Source organism: Sander vitreus, chromosome 13, assembly GCF_031162955.1.
Source record: "Sander vitreus isolate 19-12246 chromosome 13, sanVit1, whole genome shotgun sequence".
Taxonomy (NCBI): domain Eukaryota; kingdom Metazoa; phylum Chordata; class Actinopteri; order Perciformes; family Percidae; genus Sander; species Sander vitreus.
Genome location: NC_135867.1, coordinates 12693762 through 12707031, shown reverse-complemented (window position 1 = coordinate 12707031; position 13270 = coordinate 12693762). Strand labels below are relative to the sequence as shown.

General features: G+C 39.5%; 1 protein-coding gene across 1 annotated transcript; it reads left to right on the top strand.

Moving 5' to 3' along the window:
- The first annotated feature begins 103 nt into the window (after positions 1 to 103).
- LOC144527844 (clathrin interactor 1-like) lies at positions 104 to 12709 on the top strand. Its single transcript, XM_078266131.1, has 12 exons — positions 104 to 365; positions 4423 to 4527; positions 4761 to 4857; positions 5392 to 5500; positions 5854 to 6060; positions 6976 to 7144; positions 7500 to 7716; positions 7797 to 7878; positions 8079 to 8156; positions 8831 to 9141; positions 9478 to 9661; positions 10353 to 12709. The coding sequence occupies exons 1-12, from the start codon at positions 325 to 327 to the stop codon at positions 10739 to 10741; spliced, it is 1989 nt and encodes a 662-aa protein (XP_078122257.1). The 5' UTR covers positions 104 to 324; the 3' UTR covers positions 10742 to 12709.
- Positions 12710 to 13270: the final 561 nt, after the last annotated feature.

Sequence of the window (13270 nt, the reverse complement as noted above, 5' to 3'; positions counted from 1 at the left end):
CCTCAATGTTCCTGCGTCATTTTGCTTTTAACTTTACCCTAAATGTACACATATGATAGACCTACATGAATGTATTAGATATGATCATTGGACATGATACAGTTCGCGAGCGAGGGAACATCTTGACGCTTCAGTGACGTAGGGAGAGAATGACGTTTCCGTAGCAACTGTGGCCGATCCGTTAACCGCATCTGTACTACCGGAGCTCATCGAGGAGTGGGGGGGGGATTCTCGTCGGTAACCGGATACCTACTCTATCTTGTGGGGCGTAGAGACACGGGGCGACGCAGTATCGAGGCGGCGAACCCGCAGTTCCGTGCGGAGATGCTGAATATGTGGAAAGTCAGAGAGCTGGTGGACAAAGCGTGAGTACCGAGGAGCAGGTGGAGCTGTTTGCACTGGCTAAACCGCTAAGTGGCTGCTAAGCTAACCGGCTAGCCGGGCAGCATCAGCAGCTTTTATCGCTGACAGAGGAGAGGATACGGTCCGTGACGTCACAGCGATAGCCCCCTCAGCTGTTAGCTCCGGCTAGCTGGCTAGCTGCCAATCTTCAACCATGTGGCATAAATAGAGATGTGTGTTTTACAGTGGCTTCAAATATTGTACATTTTTCAACACTTGTTCATATAGGCCAGTAAAAAACAATATTACACACAGCAAATGTATTCATTTCCGATCCACAACGAAAGCTATCCAGTTAGCTAATTCCGCTAGCATTGCTAAGCCCAGGTCGGTTCTGTGTACTGTTTCTGTAGGTGCTGCTGCAGAATCACGCCCTGTACCACCCTGGTGATGCCCGCTACCTCCACCATGCATTAACCTAACATTATATCCCGAGTAGAAAGCTAAGAATCAACGACGGCAAGCTAAGTGGCTATTGAATTGTGGTACATGTCCTGCCAATTAGAGACCAACCATGTCTCAACGAGGCCCATGCCCCCATGGTCCCAGACAGTTAAGACAACACAGCTTGTTGGCCAAACAGATCATACTGTAGTAGCTAATGCTGGTGTTGCTGCAGCCTATCGTGTTGTTTCTCTGAGCACTAGACTAACCATGCTTCTTTGTGATGTGTGTCTTTGTGAAATCTATTGTTGCAAGTGTAAACTGCAGTATAATGTATATACTGTAACCCACGAACAGGAGGGAGAACAACAGCTTTCTGTCTGGTTTGTTCCAAGAGGCACACTGAGTTATATGAATATCTTTCTTATGTAAAACCAAAATCCCCAAAGAAATGGAAGATGCACTGATGCTTTTAGTTAATTGAAATAAGTAAGTAAATCTGTTTCTTGAAACAGGACATTTTATTTAATAACCAAGTAAATAACTTTTGATGAGGATGGTGCCACTATCTGGAGGGCTAGGTTAGTAGTAGATACAATTAAATCAGGTTTAAGTAGCTTCACAAATGTAACTGTCATCATATGTTCAATAGAGCAACAATAATCAGAATCAGCTTTATTGACCAAGTGTGTGCACACATGCAAGGAATTTGACTTTGGTTTTTTATTGCTCTTAGTGTACTTACACAGAAATAGACACACAGCTAACAACAAGGACAACAAAGCTGAACACAAACGTAAACATTATAACAATAACAGTTGAAAGATGAGAGAAGTGGAAAAACAGATCTAAAGAGTGTTGGCTCAGTTCAAACTAATCTCATGAATGAACTTACTATACACATTAATCTCGTAATAATAGTGCCTTTACAATCAGACTTTTCTTTCTATAGAGTCACCAAAAAACAGATTTTGCTCTGTTTGAAATATCAGTCTCATCAATCACTCGTCAGTGGTACATTGGTCTGTCACACATCAACTTTTTAGATACTCCTCTTAAACACTGACTCTAATTTCTCACAGTCAGTTTTATGTGACAATGGCTTGATATGAGGGATGGTCAGGGACCAAGTGTGCACACATCCAGGCAATGGCTTGATACGTAATTTTCATCAATACAGCCTTGATTCTGCAATAGCATTATACATCAAAATCTTTTTTTGCCTCTCAAATAACACTTGAGCTGCCTATAAATAGTTTGTATTTTATTATGTATCTTTTTCTGAAATATAATCCAATGCTTTGGCTAGTTTTGGATTGATATTGACTATACTGCTTCTGATCAGTACATCCCCTTGTTTGATGTTATAACCTTACACCAGAGAAGCATGTTCAATTTTATAACACAAGTTACACAGCGGTTCCTGTTTTTTAGTTCAGCTGTTATTCATTTTTAGAGTTTGTATGTCAGTATTCTTTTCTTATTTTGAATACATTTTAGTGAAGTATACATGCCTGTTATCAGAATGCAATTTGTGCATACAGTAATGATGATGAACCAATTATTATTTATTTTGTGGCTTGGATTATACACTCAGTGGTCACTTTATTTACCTGTAAAATCTAATGTGATCCAATACAACAGCTGCTCAGTCATAAATTACAGCTTTACAAAGAGAATAATGTTCAGTTTTGATTGATTGACACTGTCTGTCAGAGAGGTGTTACTTTAACTATATTTTTTATTAATGAGGTTGTAGTTTGCAGTGATGTTGAACTGGACTGCATTAGATTAAGAGGTGTTTCTTGTATTCTTTCTAGTAAAAAATATTACAAATACATTTCAGTCTAATGCATTTGAGTTTTTGTACCTGAGGTAATTAAAACTCCATGTGGGTTGTTAATGTGCACTTTCAGTTTGATATAAATCCTGTAAACAAGGTTAAATGCAGGCTACTATGAGATGCATATTGTGTGGGTGTTGTATAAGCACTCATACTGTACTGTACTTACTGTATCCGAAAAACACTGAAACCTTAAAAAAATAAGTTATAGAAAAACACACTGCCCACAGTGCCCAGTGACAAGGAGGGTACAGTATGCCAAAAGCATCTTTTGATTTTATGGAGATTGATGATATATGAGATGATATACATTGGTATGGACAACAAGGCTTCCAAGAGGAAGTTGTCCTTAAATCCGTTTTTAATATTTTAAATCATATCCTAGACCTACGTTCTCCGGTTGGCTCCGCTCAAAAGAACCAAAGATATCACAAATGTAATAAAGAAAGAAGAGTAGGTTGATATAAGAAAGTTGCATAAAGGAGAGATAAATGTGTAGACTGAAGAAAGAAGATTAGAAGAGGGAATATATGGCATAGAAAACAGACCGAGAGCTCAACAGAGCTTTAGATGGAGCTCCCATCAGCTGTTAGTTGGGCCTGCCTGGGCATGATGAAAACACTCTATTATTGATCTACCTCAACAGAGCTTTCAGCGGCGTCCTTGCTTTTCCTGCAGTTTAAGAGTCACGCTATTATGGAACTCTCTGTCTGTCTGACTTACCTGCTGACAATAACACAGTCAAAGGCAGCTTCTATACTGAAGACGCTTCTTATTTTCCTTTAGCTGCGAGGGTGGAAGAGTAAAGGAGTAATGATAGGATCGTGGGATTGGAAAAAGCGAGGAGCAGGAGAAAAAACAGGATAGAAAATGAAGTGAAGGTGAAGGAGGGAGGAATGACAGCTCGGGGAGCAGTAGATAAGGAAGAGTCTTGTTGGAGAGTGAGAGGTGTGTTTCACGTTGCAGTGCTCTTGGCTGTGTTTTTTTTGCCAAAAAACCAACACAGCAGCTGGTGAGTCCACAAAAACAAAGAGGACAGGAAGCAAACATTATTTATGAGGAGCTTTGGCCATGTTTACCTCGCTGTTTTTAACACACACACACACACACACACACACACACACACACACATACACACACACTGCATACAACAGACTCACATCCATTTGTGCCCCAAACAGCTGAATATTTCCTTACACTATGCTTGTGTATGTCTGGCCTTTGAAGTGCTGTGGCCAGGACACAGGCTTTTAGAAAGCTGCCATTCATAATTCAGTGAGCTAAGATTCTCTTTGTCTTACTTGATTTCATTGTGTATGACACCTGCATGAATGTTTTTGTTGTGATAATCCTGTTTTCCACCGTTATTGTCAGCGTTGTGTGTGTGTGTGTGTGTGTGTGTGTGTGTGTGTAGAAGTTAAATATGATAATGATGCTTTGCTAGCCAGAGAGATTGTTTGTCATTTAAGAGTTGCTCTTATTATATTTGCGTGTGTTCTACTTTGTAAATATATCAATTTATGGGTTTTTGATTGTCTGTATTTCGGTCTGTCTGACCTCTGGAAATGTGACGAGTGGAGTGTGAAGGGAATCAGCACAAATCATTTGCTGATAACCAGCAAGGCTGACTGACCGAAAGACTGACAATAACAAGCTTTGTGTTCCCAATAAGTCAACAGAAAAGACAAGAGAGTAAAGCCACATGTTTTCACCTTTACATGTTTGAAATATTGATGGTAATATGGATATTTATTGATGTTATTTATGAAGAAAATATATGTTTGTGTCAACAGCACTAATGTGGTGATGAACTACTCAGAGATCGAGTCTAAGGTGAGAGAGGCCACCAATGACGACCCCTGGGGACCCTCCGGACAATTGATGGGAGAAATAGCCAAGTATGTGTAACACACACATACACACAGTTTCTCTACTGTATGTGCACGCAAATACAAGCACACAAGGTAGCAGGTACTGTATTGTGTCATTAAACACAATAAGAAGAAATAAGAGTTCTGTTAGAAAGACAAGTAAGGCTCTAATCACTAGACCTGATTATGCTTTGGTTTAGCTGTTTTGGGCTTTCCTAGAACTATAATATTTTTGATTGTGTGTTTGTGCGTGTGTGTAGATCTACCTTTATGTATGAGCAGTTCCCAGAAGTGATGAACATGCTGTGGACCAGGATGCTGAAGGACAACAAGAAGAACTGGAGACGAGTCTACAAGGTATGGTTACACTCTGGTTGGCAGGTTGGTTGGTTGTTTCCCAGGTGTGCCTGTATTGTATCCATTGTGCAACACAGACACAGACACCCACATGGGTTCCAGTATTTACACAACTGACTGGATCAAGACATTTTTGGCTCCTGTTTCTCTTTCTTTTTATTGAAAATACAACAATAAATACTTTGCACTAAAATTGAACACAGATACAGATGTATGCATCCTGTATATGTATAGTACAAAGATCAGAGCAGTGCATCTCAACTACATTCTTGTGTCCTGCCCACAAAATCATAAGAATGATATGCAAATATTATAAATTATGCAAGAGCCAAGAAAGAATGAATGAATTTGGATTTTTTTTAGAGAGCATTTAAGATGAGTTTAGGGGAGGGGACAGTTGAGTAAAACATTTTTTTTTAGAAAAGATTATTTCTCACTAAATCATTCTGGCTACATCCCGCCCCCCCATAGTTAACTCTCTAATCATGTCTTTCACTCCATCTCTTACTATTTCTCTTGATCTTCCTCTGCCAGGCTTTACTGCTGCTGGCTTATTTGATCAGGAATGGGTCTGAAAGAGTTGTCACCAGTGCCAGAGAACACATCTACGACCTGCGATCTTTAGAAAACTACCACTTTATTGGTGAGTCTCTAAATAAACATTGGCTACATTTTCATTGGTTTAACTTTTTCTTAGTATTCTTTTACTTTTATGTAAATGTGAGCTATCTTGTGTGCATATTAGACGCGTCACTTTTAGAAAGATCAATTTGTTTCTAAAATAGAAAGGTTAATTCTCTGGGGGGCATGAATACAGTGTGCTAAGTAAAGCTTCTTTTGGTCCTTTTTGATTGTGATAATTCTTGCGTAGTGTATGTCAGTGGCACTAGATGATAGGTCAGGACATCAAATTTGATATATATATATATATATATATATATATATATATATATATATATATATATACTATAGTTTTTTGTTTGTGTATCTGTCCAGATGAGAACGGTAAGGATCAGGGCATCAATGTGCGTCAGAAGGTGAAGGAGATGGTTGAGTTAATCCAGGATGACGATAGACTGAGAGAGGAGAGGAAGAAAGCCAAGAAGAACAAAGATAAATACATTGGAGTCTCCTCTGACAGCATGGAAGGAGGAGGAGGAGGAGGAGGAGGAGGCGGAGGCGGCGGAGGAGGCCTTAAGAACTGTAAGTCACTACATCTTCTTTTGACAGCTCAAGTCAGATGTGGATTAAAATCATAATACTAACTTGGAAAAATGCATTGGAGGAAGGATATCATGTAAAGCAAGTGTAAGACTTTTTGAATGGATATTAAAAGTTAAACTTGAATTGCCTGTACTCACAAGGAATTTGAAAAATTGGTGTATTGTTTAGTTGATTCATCTCTAAATCTATAAAGGCAAAAAAAGGTAAATCACAAGAGCCCAAAGAGATGTTGTGATATAAAACACAAAACATCGTCCTCACATTGGACGATCTTCAACCAGGAAATGTCTGGAGTGTTTTTAATTGATAAATGACGAATGAAGAATTAATTATCAAAACGGTCATGGATCTATGTCAAATTATTAATTGTTTAAGCAACAATGTAAAGCTCCTATTGATCCACTGAAGTACAATTTCAGGGGACTTACCTGAAAATGTAACACATGAGATTTTTTATTACGTATTTAATTCTCATCTGCCCAATTACTAAAAAATTCTAACATTTATCAAGCAAGAATCCCAAACATTTTCCAGGTCCAACTTCCACAATGTGAGGATTTGCTGCCGTATATCAGTGTAAATTGTGTAGTTTATGATTTTGGACTGTTATCGGACACAACAACAAGACATTTTTCAGACCAAACAATTAATCGAAATAATATTCAAATAATAATTTGCTGCAGCTCTAATGTTATTGTTGCTTTCAGTGTCACATTGTGTTACATTTGCTATAATTTAGCAATTGTTAAACATCATTGTACAGCTGAAATTATGAGTTTCATACGACTAGTATGAGAGACTGTAGATGTCCTTTGGGGGATACCTGTGAAACTGCACACGTTTACAAAGTCTTGCTCTTTCTCTCTCTGTCCTTTTATGTGTTCTTCCTTCCAGCTAATGAGTTGGATCGGAGTAAGTGGGATGAGGACTGGGATAAGAACAGAGGAGCTTTCCCCTTTAGTGAAAAGCTCGGAGAGATCAGTGACAAGATAGGCAGCACCATCGATGACACACTCAACAAGTTCAGAAAGAAGGAACGAGATGACTCACCCGACAGAATCAGGTAAATGTACACACTGATGATGTCCACATGCACACTTACACATATTACATTTTTTGCACGTGTCTGAACGAATGCTTGTTTTAAAATGGTCTTAAGGGTGTGTATACTAAAGTTACTACAAGCTGCATTAGTTGTGCACAGTGGTGTTGGTATCGCAAATATCAAAATAATGCATTAGATGGCTCTTGGCCTCCCTGTCATGTGTTTAAAATCTTCAAACCATTATGTCTTGGATTATACATTACATAACCAAACACACACGGACATACAATAATTGCAAAGCCAAAAAAAACAGTCAATAGCAAAATCTCCTGAGTGCTGCTTCTCGTATGTCCTCCTTGTTTGGTTGCCATAGTGACACCGAGGAGGACCGAGCATCGAGAAACGGCAGGCAGGAAACCCTTGAGTTCAAAGATGAGGAGGAAACTGTCACAACGAAGAGCATCCAGATCACACAAGCAACAGAAACCACAACCACCACCACGCGGAAACGCAGCGGAGCTCCGAGTAGCAAGACTCTGGACCTTGGTGCTGCAGCCCACTACACTGGAGACAGGAGCCCAGAAGAGAAGGTATTCACGCAAACATGTGAGATACATTTTTAATTGTACATGTTTAATCAATCACTGTGTCTCTCTATTTCTGTCTTTAGTCATCAGTCAGGCAGTCTTCAAGCAGTGGTCTAGCTGATCTGCTAGTGATCGACCCTTTATCCAATCAGAGCACTGCAACAGGTAACTACAAACTTTTACACACACAAAGATGACAAAGAAATGAGGTGGTTTTAAAATTTGGGTATGTGGTGTATGAGTTGTGTCATTCTTTGTTGGACAAGAGAGTTAGTCCTGTCCTTTTTGTATGAATGTGTGTGTGTGTGTGTGTGTGTGTGTGTGTGTGTGTGTCCGTCCGTCCGTCCGTCCGTCCGTCCGTCCAGGTGGCAGTTCTGACCTCATTGGTGGCTTTGCTGACTTCTCCTCTCCTGCAGCCTCTGCCAGCCTCCCAACTTCCACTGGTAAACTTGTTCTTGCCTCTTTCAGCTTTTCCTGTAATCTGAGTGTGCTTTCACACCTGTAGTTTGGTTTGTTTGGTCTGGTCCAACTGGAAATAGTATACATTGTTGCATTTCAGTTCTGGTCCAGTTCATGTTCACACTGGCTTTTTACAAAGGAGGGAAATCAAAATCTGGTGACTGCCAAGAAATAACTGATGATAAGCATTATTAGACTGCAAATCAAAAGCAAGTTTTAAATAATGACAAAAGGGTAGAGTCTTTGGTCTTTGTACAGCTCAATTCTGGGGCGTAATACTGTGGGATCACTTTGTCACACCCTTTTTAACGGACTTAATGAACTGCCCAAGTACACAGAAGGATACAAGCATAGCAGACTGCAGTCTTAACTGCTTTTGACTGTCAGAGATCAGAGATCATACGTGTTACCATCATGTACCAGTCTTGGTCCGGTTCTGTGGCCCGCACCCGGGTTCGATTGTTTGTACTAACTTGTTTTTAACCCAACCAGAACAGGTAAGGTGTGAAAGCACCCTTAAGTTCAGATGAGGGCCAGCGTGACAAAAAGCCATGTTGTACATACTTTTTAATGTATTTAGATTATTTTGTAGAATTTTAGAAAAGGAGTGGGACAGTTACAATCACAACTAAACATATCACTACTCTCTTGTGGCCAGCTTCTGCACCATCCAATGGAAATGGAGAATTTGGGGACTGGAATGCTTTCTCGGCCAATCCACCAGTTTCGTCTAGCTGCGGTCTCTCCCAGCCCGTCACTGACCTGTTTGGCAACGTCCAGTCACCCACAGCCTCAGTCTCTAATCCCGCCTCTGCCCTACCTTCTGCCGAGCTGTTTGACCTGATGGGTGGAGTGAACCATCAACTAACTAACCCACATACAACGCTGAGTGCCTCTCAGAGCATGACTTTCTCTCTGGGAGGAGCATCTGTTGCTATGCCAACCATGCCCCTTTCTCGCTCTCAACAGGTAAGTACAGTGCACTTTACAAGAAGGCCTAGTTTGTCTCAAACTGTAAAAAAATAAAATAAAATCTGAAAATGTTGTAGATAATGAAATCCAATGAAAGAAAAACCCAGAAGCTTCCAAAGTGTATTGGTCCAATGGTCAAATTAATAGTCTAAATTAATAGTGCAATAAAATTGCACTATTAATGATGACAGTCAGTGCACCCTTAAGAATGCTTTTTGTTTCAATTTTCAATAAATATAAAGTGTTCCAGTTCAAGGCTGTTAATTGATTTCAGTTTTTCTGTTGGGTTCTTGGCAGAAAATAAAAGTGTGAAATATTTGTACTTTATTTTAGAGCCTGGGAGGCATGACATCTCAGCAGCCCATAGGACAACAGTCGAAGGTGGGTGTTGGAGGTCCGGGATCGTTAGGGTCGACCTGGTCCGACCCTTCCGTCAACATCAGCCTGGACTTCCTATCAGCAGGCCTCAACCCCACTAAGACACCGCCCACACTCAACAATATCATCCAGCAAACAGGTATCATGTTTCATACTGTGATTCATTTTCTGTGTGCATTTTACACAGCATGTTGATGTAGAAAAAAAACGTTTTGCAGGGTCTTAAAATATCTTAAAAAGCATTGATTTAAGTTTTTTTCCCCCCTAAAAACAAAACAAAAAGGGCTGCCAAAGGTATTAAAAAGTCTTGAATGTCATTTAGAAGTTTTTAATAGTTTTTCTAGCCAGTCGTAGCCATTAATATTAGTTTGAAAATGTTTTTGTATATGAGCAAAGCAAAACTGGCTGGAAAATCCCCAGTACCAACTGTATAAAACCTCTCACCTGAGGTACATTTCAAATACTGTATGCACCTTAAATTAATCTTTTTTTTTTTTAATTGGTTAATCCATTCATCCATTCATTTTCTGATGCTTATCCACGTCCAGATCATGTTAAATAAGTAATTATTGAACTATTAGGAATTATTGTTATATACACCTGGGAAGTAACTGACAACAGTGTGAAATAAATCTCAATAAATGTATGGACATAAATAAATACATATTTTTTTAGTTAAATCCCCAAATGATTTAGTGGGACAGGTTGATGTCAGTAAACCTTTTAAATGTACATTGTTTTAAATAAGATTGATCAGTGTAACTATCTGACCAACCTAAGTGGTACAACAGAGTGGATTAACTCCTCGCTATCCATATGTGTCTGTGCAGCAGTGCCTCCCGTCAACCTGTTGGCCCAGAACTTCGGAGGACTGAACCTCAGCTCCCCGCCCCATGCGACACCCGTTAGACCACCAGCCAATCCCATGATGATGGGCATGCCTGCATCAATGGCAACTGGCATGCCTGCTTCCTTGGCATCAAGTATGCCCCCTTCAATGACCACGGGGACAATGGGGATGGGGGGAATTCCTGTAAGCCAAGGCATGATGGGAATGAACATGAGCATGAATATGGGCATGGCCACTCCAGTGATGATGGGTGGTATGACAGGCATGGGAGTGCCAGGAGTAGGAGTGAACCTAGCACACTCCATCACCCCAGCCATGGTTTCACCCAAACAGGATGCCTTCGCTAACTTTGGCAGTTTTGGGAAATGAAGGTGTGAGTGAGAGAGAGAGAGAGAGAGAGAGAGAGAGAGAGAGAGAGAGAGAGAGAGAGAGAGAGAGAGTGTGTGTGTGTGTGTGTGTGTGTGTGTGCGTGCGTGAGTGCGTGTGCACGTCTGACATGAGAGTGTGAACCACAGAAGGACTGCTGTACTTGAAGACAACCTTGCATGTTTCTCTCTCTGCTTCTGTTGTCTTTAGCGAGCTGGCAACAGTGATCATTCACCATCCTAGACTGTTGACTTAATCTTGGAAGTAGGGGAGAGCGCCCCTGGGTGCCTCTCACCAATTTGATGTGTGAAATGATGTCACACAGAGGACACCTGAAAAGCAGGGAAGGTGTCAACCCACAGCCTCTAGTCATTACGTTCCTATGGGGAAAGGTTCCTCATCTTGTTGTCACCTGTTTTATATGTGAACTACGGTATGTCCCCCTTCTTTACAGAAATCACTGCAAAAAGTTTCTCTCTGTAAAGGCACAGCTTATTCAATCTTGTTTACTCAAATGAAAATGGCATTGCTGCCTAAATTTTGCATTGTAGCCTGAGATATCATGTTTTACATCATTTCAACCAAATTCAATCGCAAGATTTAAGCCATTACATTATTGCCAGTGGGTGACACTATTACTTTCTCTTGCTCCTTGTGCTAATAGTACAGTTACAAATACTGAATCCATACTCTGTTCCTCCAGCAGAGAGCAGGGTGGGTGTATGCATTGAGATAACACTGTATGGTCATACTTATTCTTAAGCCATATAAGGGTGGAATAATTGCATATTATATAGTTTTTTCTCCACTCTCCTCTTTTTTTCAGGCTGGTAGCAGTTCACAATAACTCAAAGTACAGTACACCTACAGTTTTATTGATGTTTAAAAGACAACATGAGTGAAGCCTTGAACTGCTCAGAACAATGGTCCATAAAATACTGTTGGGCCTTCATATTACAATAATCGGTTACTGTTAAAAGTGATACTTTTCCTCTACTTTCCATTTTGGATGCCTCCGTCAGATTAATGCCTGATTAAAGGTCAGTCATTATTTTATTTAGAATACTATACTGAATGTTTCTCTTGATATGATGCCCCCGACATAAGGACGTGTAACTTTATGTAAGCATTGATCTTTTCTGTCTATTCTACCTTTTCATACAGACACTGTTTAAGGGTAGAGGTACAGAATAAAGTTTTTTAAAGAGTATTTGCCAACTGGCTATGGTAAAAGATGGTAAACGATAGTCACCATTTACAAGACTGAACATCACAGTCCTCTATATTTCTTCCATTTGTTCAAAGCAGTCGCTCACCTCAGAATTTTTGGGTCAACCCAGCAATGTACCTTTTAATTACAAACTATTTTTGCCAGCAAGCATTTTTCAGCCTGCAGATCACTTTGTGGTCTCTTGGTGTAAGGGTTACATATATGCACCTCAAAAACTGCATACTAGAAAATAACCACCCTTGCATATAACATGCACTGGATACATTGCAGGATTTCTTTTCATTAGCTGAGTTTTAATAAATGATTTCTAAGGCCAGTTGAGACCAATCTAAAAGGTTTTAGGGGTCTTGAGTGGAGTGTGTGTGTGTGTGTGTGTGTGTGTGTGTGTGTGTGTGTGTGTGTGTGTGCGTGCGTGCATGTGCGTGTATGGCTATAGTTTTCTCTGTTTGATGTGCAAACATAGCTAAGCAGAGCCTCTTGTCATTTTCTGAGGCACTGCACTCCAAATGACCAAATCTTTATTTTGTTACTCTCAGAAGGAAGATTCCATAGTTATTAGTTTAATATTTTATTAGTTTACTAGTAAGGTTATGTTCATTGGAGCGCTACTAATAACATGTTTTAGTTGACAGGAATCATATTTGTTTCTTTTTCGGTACAGCTCGTTAATTTGATTGTATTTTCTGTATTTCATTCAACATTAAATTAAATTATAACATTAAATAATTAGTTTCCTCCTTTTTTTTAGGTGCAGGCTACTTTTTGAATCACTTTTTATATCATATTTCTATAACATATGATCCTGAACAGGGACATAGTAGCTACCATTGAGGACACATGTCAAGTACATTCTGCAGTTAAAAACTATAACACATGGTGGATAATTAATAATATTTTTATAATCAATACAATGTAGTTTAATGTAGTTTAATTCTGACAGCTTTTAAATCAACAAATAAATAAGGAAATGTATTATTTTCCCACCAGAGTTTTATTTGTGGTAGTGCAAAGAAGGCTTTAAAAAATAAGTTAAAGACAATCATATTGGGGAAATAAAATGTGAGATACTGAGAGAGATACTGTCATAAATCCCATTTTGCTAAACAGCTAACTGCTCAATAGGAACGCTCAGACCTTGTGGAACCCTGTTTTATTTCTAGGCGTTTTACAGTCTCTCTGTTGTCTGGGCAACCGACAATTTTTTATATCACAACCAAGATTAAATATTGAAACCCATACCCCAAATTACAGCGACGGTTGTGACAATGGACATATACCTTAAAAATAGAAAAGGAGAACCG